A 15,793-nucleotide genomic window follows, 5' to 3' on the forward strand; every position below is an offset into this window, starting at 1 on the left:
AAAAGTCCCACAGCATGGCCATGGCTGGCCTTGGTTTGCTGGCAGGGACTACAGGGCTAAAAATTGCTGTGTGGACATTCTGGCTCAGGTTCCAGCCCGAGCTCTGGGATGTTCCACCCTTGTACGGTCCCAGAGCTCGAGCTCCAGCCTGAATGTCTAGACAGCTATTTTTCAGTCCTGGAGCCTGAGTCAGTGGACCCAGGCCAGCTGCAGGTTTTTTATCCCTATGTAGACATACTCACCACTGCCTAATGAGAATGTAGTGGGATTTTCAGAAGTGCCTAAGCAGATTAGATACCTATCTCCCATTGACTTTAGTTAGGCACCTAACTTGCTTAGGCACTTATGTAAATTCTACTAGGTGTCTCTCTGTACCTGTAGGAATTTGCAAATCTCTGTAGATCTTGCCCAATGTCTACAGTAACTACATGAACGCTACAGTTTTTAAACACAAGAGCCTAGACACAATGTCCAGTCCATAAACGCTAATTTTATACCCCTAAGGTGAAATTCGGGTGAACACATATCATATGAGCCATTCAAGTCTTCCAAGGAGGCTTTATGTTAAAAATACATGTATGTTTGTAACTGAAGTCAGCCAGTCTGATTGAGTATGAACAAGGGGCAGAGCTGCTAAGCAAGACGGTGCCCTTTTCACAGAACAGTTTTTCAGACCAGAGTTGTAGTTTAAGTGAGGCAGAGGTCCTTGTGCAAGCCCTCTGCAGTGGGGTGAATTTCACACTATTATACTGGCTAAAAAGTGCTTTTTCCATCTTAAATACCACTGTCCAAATTCATTTTGAATATTCTTTAGACTATTGGGTGCATGACCAGCTTTAGCGCAGATAGAGCAATTTGGTAACAAGTAATTTCTGTTTCAAAATTACTGGAATGCTTATTCTTTGGTAGCTGATTTGTAATGTTTCAAGGTACGAGCAGAAGGATCTGTAGCTTCAATCCATCTTGGCATCCAGTAATGGGAAAGCCAGTCAGCTCGCCCAGGGTAGTGCTTCTCAAAGATCTGGCGGTAGTAGTAACCTTCTTTAGTCTTAGGAGGATTAAAAGGAAATTTCTCTGCTGCCTTTTCCAGCAGAAGGTCATCAACCTATGGGCAAGAATGAAATAATAATTAAGCTGTGAAGTTGCTTTATAAATTATTCACCAGACCATTAGCTGCAGTCGAAATACCATCATCTCAGTGTAGTAAGATTTACCATTAACTCCACCGTTCCTTAAATTCCAGAAAGAGATTAAAAGCTTTCTAAAAAGTGAAATTCTGCCCTAGGATGTGCACACAGCTCCCACTGAGCTCAAGGTGAGCCTGATCTGCACAACTTTATTGAGATTTAGTTTCATAAATGGCCCTATTAGTGCAATATTGTTTCTGGTGCCACAGTAGGTGTCAACTTTTTTAAAGCTAAAATTCTTTTCTAGTAAACTTACAAAAGTATCTCCCCAGTTCCTTCCTGCCTTTCTCTCTCTATTGAATGATTCTGAGCAAGCTCAGGCTATGCAGTTATCTTCTTCTTGATAGGTTCTCTCCTCTGCCTGCATTCAATGGACCCCAATTCACTCCAATCAGCACAACCCAGTCTTCCAGTGGCAGAAAGTAGCCCAGGAGTGGGAGTGCAGAGGTCAAATCTCCTGGAGCCTCCATTTCATGAAAGGCAGCTTTCCCTGTAATACCGGGGTATAAACTGCACTGGCACCAGCAAAGGTGAATCTCACCCACAGGCTGGGGTAAAGTGGGCATTACGTTTTACCACTAGTGATCATTTACACACAATTCCCTGTGCTAAGCAAGTGTAGCTGCAGTTACACTGCCTGGCTTGATAAGAAGAGATTTCAGCTCCAAAAAGGGCCTAGCTATGCTACAACCAAGTGTGGCTACCAAAAATTGACACTGCACTAACTCTGCAACTGGGAACAGCAGGTAGAGGTGCTATAAATGTATAAACTACAGCAGCTGCCCTAAGCTGAAGGATTTCCCACAGTATCACAGCTGCAGCATTCATTTCTCACATGAAACTCAGAATCCAGCAAGTTTCTCCGTAAACTAAAACACACACATATATTTGCAATCCAGCTATTTCCTTCACTTAAGCATATCAACTGCCTTTCACAGTCCCTTTCATGAGATTTTATCGTTTCTTTCCATCGAAAATTTCACCTAACACTACAACAGTTTTCACACCCTGAAGTACTTCCATTTCTTAAAAGCAATCTTACTCCTGTAATATTCTTGAACAGATGGCAATTCAAGAACTTCAAAACTCAAATATTTATTTACTGAACTATGTGCAAATTCCACCTTTCATTGACTGATGCAATTTCTAATATACCAGTAATGGCTTTAAAACATAGCATGAAAGCCTATGATACTTTAGATAACAAGCAGTAATTTTAATATAAATAGGTGTACCTGGAGATCAACATGATCTTGGAGAATTGAAAACCAAGACTTCTTGAGAGATGTTATACCATCACTGAACGCTTCTTTGGGTCTCCAGAGTATTTCTTTGGGAAGCAAGTTGGAATCCTGAAATGATTCTCTCAAGAGATGTTTTTCAATTCCATCCTATGGATAGGACGCATAACAGTACTGTGAATGTTAGGAACCTAAGTGTAACAAACCCTACAAGACAATTTTTAAGGCTAGATTTTTAAAACACATCTTCCCCTTTAGAAGCCCATTCAATAAAAAGATCAGGCCATTGGCACCAATCCAGCAAAGCAATCAAGCATGTGAACAGTACCATTACATTCTATACGATTACTCCTGCTTAATGCTCTGCTAGATCACAACCTTAAATCTCCAACATGCCTTTTGGGTGCTGTGTAGGTCTAAATACCTTTGGAATTCTGAGTTCTGCTGGCAGGGATAGGTAATAAGAAGTAAACCTGTGATCCAAAAATGGGACTCTCAGTTCAAGACTAAAAAACAAAACAAAAAAAAATTAAATTAGAAAAAACATACTACATCAACCCCAAGACACATTAGTTTAGAATTCAAGAACTGTTAACATCCACTTATTTTGAACAGCAGAAGGAATACAAGGCTTAGTACTTTAATATATGAATATTTCACTTATGCTAAAAATTTAATTTCCAATTAATCAATCTGGACAATCCAGTAAACCATCTGCACAGTATTTTATCAACCAAAAAAGTCCAAGAATTTTGTCAGTGTATGCTGCCATCTATTGGAAAGTTTGATATCATACAAAAATGTAAGAATTCCTACAGTAGGTTCCACAAAGACCTCCATAAAACAATGCATTTTGCATATAAACACTGAAAAAAAATCCTGTAATCCTAAAAGATCTGTCAAAAAACGGCAAGTTGCTTGTGAGGAGATGCATTAGTTTCACCCAAAAGCATATCTGAGTTTGGCTTTCAAACACGATAGCAATAAAGATGAACCTGCGGAAACCATAAAGACATTTCATAATGATTCTGCAATGCTCTCATGCAGAATTTCCATTAACTTCAGCAAGAGTTCCATGTGCAGAAGCACTGAGCCCCTACTGCTTATATTCGGGCCCAATATGTTGTGGAGCCAGATAACTAGTATCATTTCTAAGACTTCATATTTGAGGTGACAAATGAGTTGATAAGAATTTTGCCTTTGGAAGAGAGGAACTGCATCAATCACTCCTGTACTTGCAGCAGGGCATGTTAGTTTAAAGCATGTAACGTAATGGGCCAGGACTTCAGCCAGTGCAAGTCAGTGTAGCTACACTTAAAGTCAGCTGGGGAAGTGGTCCAGTGTAACTTGGTGCATTCCAAACCTGAGTTTATTATTCTTAGTTTTTCTCCTTACAAAAAAAAACAAAACACCTACTGCAGGTAATGTACAGTATGCCCTTGAAGAATGACTACGGTTCAGTAATATTTGAGTGCAGAGGCTTGCACTTCCTATCCTTGTATATCGAGTAAGAGGTTAGGGCTTTTCAGTTTGAGCCAAAGATTGTTCAGTGTGCATAAATGAGAATCTGCTGCTATATATTTTCTGCAGGTGATAGGCATCTTTGACTGTTTATACTTCTTTGCCCCCAACCCCTCATACTGACTGTTACCCCTATTTCTCACATCACATCTACATTTAACTATAAGTTATCAGAGCAGGGACCTTGTCTTTCCAATTATTCTATAAAGCATTTCACAAGCTTTTGTATAACAGGAAAAGGCAACTGCAGCTCTTCAAGCAAAAGGCAATTCAAAGTGTGAAAATAAACAAACCTGAGTAAGCAGCCAGTCATCGGCGCAACATGCAGTCTCCCCATTATTAAGATGGAGAAACCGAGGCACAAGGAGGTTTACTTGCTCATGGTTACACAAATCTGTGGCAGAGCAAGAACAGAGCCCAGATCTCCTGACTGCCCAAGTCTCGTGTTTAAGTCACAAGACCCTCCTTCCCTTCATATCTATCCAGCTTTTTTATTAATACTCTATTTCCGTTTTTTTTCCCTTCCAGTTTCCATTCCTTAATGTTCAGATGCATCCCTGTTGTTTATGCCAGAGGTCCAAAATGTATATAAACATATTGCCTAATTTCTTTAGTTATTTTTAAAACTTTCTGATTTTAATCTTGGTCACAAAGGCCATTCCCCCCCCCCCAAATATTAACATTTCTAAATATAGTAAATATTTTGTACTGCTCACAACAAAGATCATTCCTTCCAGACAAAGGCCTTTCCTGCATCAATTGCCAAAATAGCAACCTGCTGCATTTGATATGATCAGTTATGCACAATGCTATGAATGCTCCACGTGGATTCCTTCAGGATACAAATCCAATTTAATCTTGGTATGTAACTTTATACTGTTCTCCAGCCTTCTATCGGAGACTTTTAACGAGCATATTTTTCTGTTTGTTTTTTCTTACATGAAACCACAAAAAAGGATATTGCTTTCCTGCTCACACGAGTTTTTATGGCCAGATCCTGGTCCCACCAATAAACAGCTAACACACTTGTCCCTTAAAAGATACTGAATTATAGATGAAGGCAATTGAAGGTAGTATTTCCCTCTACATGTTACGAAATGCACCATTGTTCAGACGTTTGTTATTTCACAGAGGACAGCAAGATCTTTAAGATTCTAGTCTACTTAGATTCTTAAACTGCACGTATAACTGTGGTGTGTGGGAGCCTAAACAGGCCTTACCCATGAGCTGCAGTAGTTCTGTCTGCACGAAGTACATCAAACATGTAGAGTTCTCTCAGAAGCCGCTCACTGTCTTCCATAGCTTCTTCAGGAGATGGAGCCTGTAACATACATGCATACGTAGTGGACACATATATATTGCACGGCTGTATTGCTACTTTTAGAATTTTCTGTAGCATATATGGATTTCCAGTGATTTCTTTGCACGGAAGGAGAAGTTGTACTCTGCAGAGTATTCCATAATACAACGATACGCTACACACTTTTAGGGCATGAATGTTGAAGCAACCGGTACACAAATTTACACTGCAGGCCAACTTATTTCACAATCTGCAAACATTTGAGGAGAATACATACAATTGGATGATTAGGACTCCTTTCCCCAACCTTCCTCACTTTTGTAGAAGCATGCAACATGCATGCTCATACTCATGAACTTACTCTGATACTGTACAAATAGCATGTGCCCCATGTATTTCCCAAAAGCTACAACACATTCTATGGGGATTTGAACAAAACTGCCCCAGTATCTTCTTTCTATTCAAATGTCTCAGGAATCCAAGAAGGCCATAAGTGATCTCGGAACAGAGCCATAAGGACTCAAATAATGAACCTCCTCAATAAAACTTGTTTTGGAAGCAGTTACATGGAGATGCTGATTTTTTTTTTTTAAGATTGTTTACGATTGTACATCTGTTACTATGATTGTTCTCACCACAAGCCAAGAGGATGCAAGTGATATTTGTTGCACAAAAAGTAGAAAATGTTTATGCCAGATTCTCACCTAATGTAAATCAGCATAGCTCCTTTGACTTCACACTTGGCAGTCTCAATACAGAGGCTAAGAACTGCAGGGAAAGATGACTGAACTGTTTGTTTACCCTTAGAAGTGGTCTCCGCAAGTCAGTGTTGGCGCACACATTAGCAGGACAGTATGGGGAAAACCTGCACTACGACAGGACTGTCCCGATTCCAAAAATAAACGGGAATTAATGAGAAGATCCTCAGATGGTGGAAAGTGTCAGAGCTTCATTGAACTCAGTGAGCTATGACAATTTACACCGCTGAAGATCAGTCCTTCAGTCTCTAGCTGGCACCTTAACCAGCTCTAAATTTGCTTTTAAAAATGTAGAAAAAAATGTTTGAATTTAAAATTATTACAAAAATGCATAACGATCTCCAAAAGGAAGATTCTATAACAGGAGGAAAAAGGAAATGTCTGGACCCTGGACACAGCTGGTGATGTGCTCTTAAAACTGTATTATTTGACGCCGGGGTTCTATAAAGCGAAAACCGCATATTGTGAAACACTCATTGAGTTGAATGGCGGGCAGAATCACCTACACTACAGATGCAGTTTTTATATTGTTATTTTTCTTTTTTTTTCCGTTTTTGCTGACTGTGCAAAGCTGAATTCATACATGTTAAATGTGCCTAAGATGCGACTTGCCTGTACTCATGTGCACAGGGGGCTTTGAATACTTATTTATCTACTTTAATACATTATTTACTTGTAAATAGATATAAAGTACCAGCACCAGAAAGAATTAATGTATTCCAAGGACTCTTTTCTGATTATTGTGGCCCAATATGGGCATGCACAAACAAGAACCCTTTTTCCTTTGTGAACAAAATGTTGTTCTTACCTTATGGAAATAGATATAGCCTTGTGTAAGCTCATCCGAGCCTTCCCCTGAGAAAATGACCACACTGTCTGTTTTCTTGCGTATGTGTTTGGAAACCAGATACATACCTAAAACAATAAAATCAGATTTACAAAGTTATTGTAAATTCAGTTATAACTGAACAAAATTCTGATTTCAGAAGTACAGCCCACACAGTTATTTTGATTTAGTGTTTCAGTGCTTCTCTTACATACTAGAAATGAGGGGGAAACAATTGAAATCCACAACAGCAGCAACTCTTTCTGCCTTTCAATGCCATTAAAATATCACTAACTCATATCATTTTAGGTATATTTTCTGTATCTAAATTGTTCTTATGGTGCATGCTTTCCTATAACTAGTCCTTCAAACTCAAACAATTGAAGGGAAAAAATATATCTATAAGTGGCCTTGATTCAGGAAAGCTAAGTCCCAGTGAAGTCAGTTGGACTTAAGTACACGCTTAAAGTTAAGCACATGCTTGAGAGCTATCCTGAATAGGGATGTTTTCCTGAATTAAGGCTTATGTTTGTAAGAATAAAAATAACCAATCAAATATTTATTACTGCTGTAAGTTTATCTTAACAGTTATACTGTATAGTCCATTTCATTTCCAAAGCACTGTACTAATAAATTCTCTCTATTCTCTTCATATACATACAATGAATTCAGCCTTCTCCCCATTGAACCTTTCCACATGATTTAGTAATAGAATAATTTTGGTTTTATTTATTTTTTTGTTTTGTTTTTTTTAAGACCGAGTTCATTAACAGGTGTTTATTTCAAGGAGTTCTACTACACTATCATACTAAAATCACATTTGAATACAAACAAAATGTGAAAAAAATTGGAAAAATTATTTGTTTCCATATTTGTTATGGCAAAGTAGTACGTATATTCTGAATTCACAAAACTGTGCCTGCCTTTCTGGAAGACAGGCTTTAGCCAAACATGAAGTTTTTGGTTCAGAACAGGAGTAAATGGATGAGATTCTACGGCTTGTGTTTTACGGGAGGTCAGACTAGATCTAATATTTCCTTCTGGCCTTAAAATCTGAATCTCTGTCTTTCATTTAAGGATCTCAAAGCCTCAATAAACCTCAAAGGAATGTAAATGTTGTTATACATGTCTTACCAGTAAGACAAATAACTTGCCATGGCCCCACACGGAGGATTTGTCTACAAAAACATTTAGTTCACCACAAACTGTAGTCTAATTCTAGCCCGCACTAGCCTACCACAAAATAAGTGTCTGCGCGGACCCTGCTGCCATGCATTAACAGTTCCCTAGTGACTGCTGATTTACTCCTGTTTCAAAGAAGAATAGATCAAAGACCACTAGGAACTGTTAGTGCGCGGCAGCAGGATCCACACAATTAGTTCACGGCAGGCTAGTATTAAGTAGATTTACACTCCAGCTTGCCATGAAATAAGTGTTTGTGCAGAAAAGCCCTGAGACAATGACGAAGTTGGAAATAGAAATCAGGGTTCCTGGCTCCCAGATCCTCTCTGATGTTGGACAGTATACAAGGATAATACTTTTTGTGTAAAACAATACTTAATAAAGAGTATATTAAAAAAAGAAACTTACCAACTGAAGCTCTAACTGTTGTAATATCATATGTTTCCAAGCTAAAAATAACCTCTTCTAATGCCTGAATTCCTTCTTCAGAATTAAATATTACTTCATGATGTTCACTGCCAATATAAGCAGCAACCTGTTTATAACAGATTACATTACTAACTTGCCTTTTAACCCAAAGTGCTTTGTAAACATCCACAACACATCACTAAAATGCCAGAGCTCTTCTGCAACAAAAATTACATAACTGATTAAAACAGGAAGAAAATAAAATGGATATCCACTATAAACTGCAGTGGAAAATATTTCCCAAATTACAATTTATTCTAACCCCAATGTTTACACAAAGTACAGTGGGCTCTGTAATGGCTGTGACGTGTTTTTTTAAAGTACGACATGGCCTAAAACACAGCACAGTGCCCCCCAAAAGATTTGTCTAAACTACAAGTTCATTGGCAAGTAACACATTCACAGATTCTAGACGAGACACTTCCAGTGATTCTTCCAAGATCTAAAAGTTTAGTGGTTTAGCCTTGGACTCAGCCACAAATGGGGGCAGAATTGAGGAATCTTTGAAAGCATGGCCCTTGCAGCAGAGACCTGCATGAGACTATTTTTTAAATCCTGCTCCCATAGCTTCCTGCAATATCCACTTCCACCTGCTCACACTTTTTTCTTGCATTTTTATCCTCCTCCCACCCGCAAAAACATTAGATCCTGCAAGAAAGACAGATTCCCCCATGCTACCAAAAAAAGAGTTAATATTTTTATATATTATAAAAACAATGTTACCATTAAAAAAATGAAACAAATCATGCTTAAACCATTTAGTGATGTCCCACAAATTTCCGCAGTCTTTTTTTTTTTGGCCCATCCAATAATGCCTGCAACAAAAGCACATTTTACCCACTCCTGGAATTATGGCAGAACTCCCTGGATCTGTCTCTTGTAGTAATAACTCAGTGACAGTTTTGGTCACAAAAAGATTTTTAAAATACATAAGAACAAAAATAAAAACAACCTATTTCTGTAATTTAATTAAGATTTAATTAAGCAGCAAAACCAGTGCTGTGCAAACTTGGTTTTACCAAAAAATCTGATTCCATCCAAAAGAGGATTTAGACTACATCCAGGACGCATTGTGACCTTATACAGGTAATGTAAAAGCAGTATTCTCTATTCAGCTTGAGCACACTAACTGTAATGGAAGACAAAAATATTACTATACCTTTCTGGCAGCCAATAAATCAGGACTGTCTTCCATTCCAATGGCAAAGGTTTGCAAAGGGTAATTGATGCTTGCTTCTTTCATCAGTTTCAGGAGCATCGCAGCAACCAAACTGGAATCCAAGCCCCCTATCCGCAAAACAATTTATTTCGTTATGTTTTTAAGGTACAAGCACCTGTACAATGGAAACATGATTTACATAGGTCTTGCTTTTTAAATTGTGTGTGAATCCAAGACACGATGTACAAAGTAGGGTGGAACAGAGCTCTAGAAAGAAAGAGACAGCACTGTACAATTTCAGTGGAACAGCTGTAGTAGCAATTACTAGTTTATGTGCTGTCTAGGAACTGCAACTAATTTTTTCTTAACACACAAATAGATCTTCGATCGTGGTATAATTCCAAATAAATACCTACTCTCTGCCCATCCTGCCAAGATTGGACTGATTTCCCACCCACCCCCAAATATAAAACTGTTCTCATCTCCTTCATGACTATGCTTCCACCTACTGCTAATAATTGTTCTCCCTAAGATTCCACTTGCTCCCTCAGCTTTGACAGTTCTGGCCTGCTCACAGTCCCCAACTCTCTCTTCTGCTTGCAGCTACCATTCCAGTGATCTGGCACACCCGCCCTCAACTTCACTATCCTTCTAACCATTTTAAAAGCACAATGTACAACTCTTCATGCCTATCTCACTTAATGCCACATCCCTTGGTAAAATATACTGTTGAAACTGAATGCACAGGGCAATAGTTGTATAAATAACACACAATTAGTGTGTACCTAGATTGTATTTATGGAGATTTGACTATGCTGCTGTAACTTGAGAAAAGACGGTTACTCACCTTTGTAACTGTTGTTCTTCGAGATGTGTTGCTCATATCCATTCCAATTAGGTGTGCGCGTGCCGCATGCACATTCGTTGGAAGACTTTTTACCCTAGCAACACTCGGTGGGTCGGCTGGGCGCCCTCTGGAGTGGCACCGCTATGGCACCAGATATATACCCCTGCTGACCCAACTGTCCCTCAGTTCCTTCTTGCCGGCTACTCCGACAGTGGGGAAGGAAGGCGGGTGTGGAATGGATATGAGCAACACATCTCAAAGAACAAGTTACAAAGGTGAGTAACCGTCTTTTCTTCAAGTGCTTGCTCATATCCATTCCAGTTAGGTGATTCCCAAGCCTTACCTAGGCGGTGGGGTCGGAGTGAGATGTTGCAGAATGCAAAACTGCTGAGCCAAAGGCTGCATCATCTCTGGACTGTTGAACCAGAGCATAATGTGAAGCGAAGGTGTGGACCGAAGACTAGGTAGCTGCATGACATATCTCCTGGGTAGATACACGAGCCAGGAAGGTGGTAGACGAAGCCTGAGCCCTGGTAGAATGCGCCGTGAGGTGGCTTGAGGGAACATGAGCCAAGTCATAACAAGTACGGATGCACGCCGTCACCCAAGATGAAATTCTCTGGGATGAGATAGGGAGACCCTTCATTCTGTCCGCCACTGCAATGAAGAGCTGGGGCGTTTTACGAAATGGTTTTGTCCGCTCGACATAAAATGCGAGCGCTCTACGGATGTCCAGGGAGTGCAATTGTTGCTCCCGTTGTGATGAGTGGGGCTTTGGGAAGAAGACCAGAAGATGTCCTGGTTAACATGAAAGGCCAAAACCACCTTAGGGAGGAATGTCGGGTGTGGTCACAACTGCACCTTGTCCTTGTGAAACACAGTATACGGTGGGTTCACCGTGAGAGCACGAAGCTCGGAAACTCGTCTGGCCGATGTAATGGCCACGAGAAAAGCTGTCTTCCAGGACAGGTATAGCAACGAGCATGTTGCCAACGGCTCAAATGAGGCAGACATAAGTCTGGTTAGAACCAGATTGAGGTCCCATGTTGGGGCAGGGCGGCGTACTTGGGGGTATAGGCGTTCCAGGCCCTTGAGAAATCTAGTAACTATAGGGTGCGAGAACACGGAGCGGCCACTCTCCCCTGGATGGAAGGTAGAGATGGTCGCCAAGTGCACCCTCAGTGAAGATACGCCAGGCCCTACTGCTTAAGAGACCAGAGGTAGTCCAAGATGGTAGGGATCGAGACCTCAGTGGGAGTAACATTCTGCGTTCCGCACCAATCAGGAGAAACGCTTCCACTTGGCCAGATACATTGACCGAGTGGAAGGCTTCCTGCTACCCAGGAGTACTTGTTGTACTGAGGCAGAGCAACGCAACTCTGACTGGTTTAGCCACGCAGCAGCCACATCGCGAGGTGAAGGGCCTGCAGGTCTGGGTGGCGAAGACTGCTGTGGTCCTGAGTTATGAGGTCTGGGTGGAGTGGCAGAGTAATTGGGTTGGCTATCGACAGACTGAGCAGCGTGGTGTACCAGTCTTGCCTGGGCCACGCTGGAGCGATCATGATCAGGTGCGCTCTGTCCCTGCAGAGTTTTAGCAGGACCTTGTGAACCAGCGGGAATGGTGGGAAGGCACAGAGCAGCCGGTTCTTCCATGGCATTAGGAATGCGTCCGAGATCGATCCCAGTGAAAGACCCTGGAAGGAGCAGAACATCTGGCATTTCCTGTTCGCGCGGGAAGCGAACAGGTCTATGTGGGGGAAATCCCCACTTCTGGAAAACCGAATGAATAACATCCGGGCATATCGACCACTTGTGGCAAAGGAAGGACCTGCTCAGTTGATTCGCCAGAGTGTTCCAAACCCCTGGGAGAAAGGACGCTACCAGGTCTATCGAGTGGGCTATGCAAAAGTCCTAGAGTCGGATGGTCTCTTGACAAAATGGGGGGGAAGATCGAGTCCCTCCCTGTTTGTTTATGTAATACATGGCCGTTGTGTTGTCTGTAAACACTGAGACACAACGGCCTTGTAAATGTTGCTGGAAAGCCTGGCGGACTGCTTTCAGCTCTCGGACATTTATGTGTAGCGCCAGTTCCTGAGATGACCAGAGGCCTTGAGTACGAAGGCGTCCGAGGTGAGCACTCCAGCCGAGAGATGACGCGTCTGTCGTCAGGGACATTGAAGGTTGGGGTGCATGGAACGGCAGCCCTGCACACACCAGTCTAGGGAGCCTAGAGTGCTCGGGGGAATGGTGACTATCGTGTCTATTGGGTCCCTGCCCGGGCGGTATACCGAGTTGAGCCAAGTTTGGAGAGGACGGAGGCGGAGTCTGGCATATTTGGTCACGAACGTGCAGGCACTCATGTGACCTAGGAGACCGAGACAAGTGCGAGCCGAGGTCGTCGGGAAATTCTGTAGACTTCGGATGATTGTTGCCATTGCCTGAAACTGTGGCTGTGGTAAGTAGGCCTTGGCTAGATTGGAGTCCAAGGTAGCTCCTATGAAGTCTATCCTCTGCGTGGGAACCAGAATGGATTTCTCCATATTGATCATCAGTCCTAGACGTGTGAATAGGTCCCTGACGATGCCCACATGCTGGGTGACTTGTGTCTCGGAGGTTCCTTGGATTAGCCAATCGTCCAGATACGGAAAAACGTGTATCCGACGTCGGCGGAGATATGTGGTGACTACGGCCATACACTTTGTAAAAACCCTTGGGGCCGCAGAAAGGCCAAAGAGCAGGACCGTAAACTGGAAGTGCTGACCGTCGGCTACGAAGCGAAGGTACCTCCTGTGCGGAGGAAAAATGGCGATGTGAAAGTACGCGTCCTTCATATCGAGGGTGGCATACCAGGATCCAAGGATGGGATAATGGTCCCCAGGGATACCATGTGGAACTTCAACTTTATCATAAACTGGTTGAGTCCTCGCAGGTCTAGGATAGGTCTGAGACCTCCCTTTGACTTGGGGATTAGGAAATAACGGGAGTAAAACCCTTTGCCCTTTCGTCATTTGGTACCTCCTCTATCGCTCCCATGGCGAGGAGCATCCGCACCTCTTGCAAGAGGAATTGCTCGTGACAGGGGTCCCTGAAGAGGGACGGGACTGAAACAAATTGGAGGTGGTATCCATATTCCACCGTGTGTAGGACCCACAGATCTGAGATTAACTGGGACCACATCGCGAGGAAGTAGGAGAGACGGCTGGAGAAGGGAGGAAAAGGATCCTGGCCTGTAACTGGTACGCCATCCTCGGGTGTACTTTCAAAAGTTGGACTTCGGTCCCGCTGGTGGTTTCGAGGGACCTTGGTTTTGGCCCCCTTGGGGTCCTGACTGGCATCTACGCCCACCTCGTCTGCACCACCTGCCAAAGTCTTGTCTTTGTCTAGGCGCAGAGTATGGGCGGTGAGGCTGGGGACGGAAAGGCCTGCGTTGGGTCACCGGTGTATGCCTGCCTAGAGAATGCATTATGACCCTATTGTCCTTCAGGCTTTGCAGTCTAGGGTCAGTCTTTTCCGAGAAAAGACCTTTACCATCAAATGGCAAGTCCTGGATGGTATACTGTAGCACTGGTGGGAGGTTGGAAACCTGCAGCCATGAGATGCATCTCATGGCAACACCCGAGGCCAGAGTCCTGGCTGCTGAGTCGGCTGCATCTAGGCCTGGAGGGAAGTTCTGGCCACCTTTTTCCCTTCCTCCAAGAAGGCAGAGAACTCTTGGCGGGAGTCTTGAGGGAGTAGCTCCGTAAACCTACCCACCTCCGCCCAAGTGTTGTAATCATAGCGGCTGAGCAGGGCTTGTTGATTTGCCACCCGGAGCTGTAGGGCGTCTGCCGAGTACACTTGGCGGCCGAGCAGGTCCATTCGCCTAGCCTCTTTCGACTTTGGGGCTAGCGCCTGTTGGCCATGGCGCTCCCTCTCATTAACGGACTGAACAACTAGTGAGCAGGGAGGAGGATGGACATACAAATACTCATACCCCCTAGAGGGTACCATGTATTTACGCTCAACTACCCTGGCCGCAGGAGGGATAGAGGCTGGAGACTGCCATATAGTGTCAGCATTGGCTTGGATGGTCCGTATAAATGGTAGGGCCACTCTGGTGGGGGTGTCCACCGACAGAATGCTCACTATTGGGTCCTCTACCTCTGGGACCTGGAGGTTCATATTGAGTGCTACCCTCCTGAGGAGGTCCTAAATGGGCTCTCAGGTCGATTGGAGGAGGGCCTGAGGAAGATGTTCCTGCCACCGCCTCATCTGGAGAAGAGGAAATGCCGGGGACGAGCGGGTCCTGTGTGGCCTCTTGCTCTTGGGCAACCTCCTGCTCCAGTGGGACCGGGGAGACCGGTGGGTGGACTGGTGCTTCCTCCGTACTAGCCGGAGGGGGACGGCTAGCTGTTGCCTCTGGCACTTGGTGCTCTGATGGGGCAGAGCGAGATGGAACTACTGGAGCACCTTGGGCCTGGTGGTACGCCCAAGGTGTCCAGAAGGACCACTGATGTGGGCCTTGGTCCTGGGTCTGGGCCTCTTGAAAGACTCCAGTGGGCACATCAGAATTGCAGTCCTGAGCATAAGAGCTGTCCGCGTGGGATGACGCTGAAGTGTGTCTGGATGGCCATGGATGAGCAGAGAAGCCCTGGGCAGAGTTTCTGTCTCTAGCAGACTTTGCTCTGCTCGGCACCGGAGACCGATACCGGGAGGCATACTGGTACCGGGAACGAGATCGGGACCTGTGACCGGAGTGGTGCTGGGAGGTTGACTGAGATCTCGAGGCTCGACGTCGGGAGTGGCTACGGGAGTCACGGTGCCTGGAGCGGTGCCAGGAGTTGGAACGGTGCCGAGAGTAGCGGGCTGGCGAATGGGATACCAACCGGTGCCGCGAGTGCGACCGGTACCGAGGAGGAGAACAGTGCCAGGACTGCGAGCGGCGTCGGGAGCAGGAGCGCTGTCGGGACCTAGAACGTCTGCGGGACCGTGATCGTGAACGGTGCTGGTCTGACAGAAGGTGGTCTTATCAAGGCCAGCTTGCCTATAGACTCTATTACCCGCATCGGTGGTGCCGGGGGTAGAGGCAGCATCAACTCTGTCATGGCAATCAGATCCCTCACCATTGAGAACGTCTCCAACGTGGATGGGATAGTAAGCTCTACCGTGGCTCGCGCCGGGGAGCTAACAAGCGCCAGACTCGATGGGACCAGAATCGACGGTGCCGACATTGTCGGTGCCGCGGCGGGTGTCGGCGCCGGGCGATCCAACTTAGATGAGCTCTCTGGCTGCGGTGCAGGCAGCACCGAAGCAGCAGGAGTCTTA

At 44.1% G+C, this 15,793-nt stretch overlaps 1 protein-coding gene across 1 annotated transcript in view; it reads right to left on the minus strand.

The window, feature by feature from the left end:
- Positions 1-444: 444 nt before the first annotated feature.
- Positions 445-15,793, minus strand: part of ASNS (asparagine synthetase (glutamine-hydrolyzing)) — a 28,377-nt gene continuing 13,028 nt past the window's right edge. The window contains exons 6-12 of the mRNA XM_030550634.1: positions 9,643-9,770; positions 8,424-8,550; positions 6,816-6,922; positions 5,170-5,270; positions 2,853-2,934; positions 2,423-2,578; positions 445-1,105 (exon numbers count right to left, since the gene is read on the minus strand). Coding sequence (XP_030406494.1) covers positions 896-1,105; positions 2,423-2,578; positions 2,853-2,934; positions 5,170-5,270; positions 6,816-6,922; positions 8,424-8,550; positions 9,643-9,770 — 911 coding nt within the window. The 3' untranslated portion in view covers positions 445-895. The remainder of the gene's footprint in view (positions 1,106-2,422; positions 2,579-2,852; positions 2,935-5,169; positions 5,271-6,815; positions 6,923-8,423; positions 8,551-9,642; positions 9,771-15,793) is intronic.

Source organism: Gopherus evgoodei, chromosome 2 (assembly GCF_007399415.2).
Source record: "Gopherus evgoodei ecotype Sinaloan lineage chromosome 2, rGopEvg1_v1.p, whole genome shotgun sequence".
Lineage (NCBI taxonomy): Eukaryota > Metazoa > Chordata > Testudines > Testudinidae > Gopherus > Gopherus evgoodei.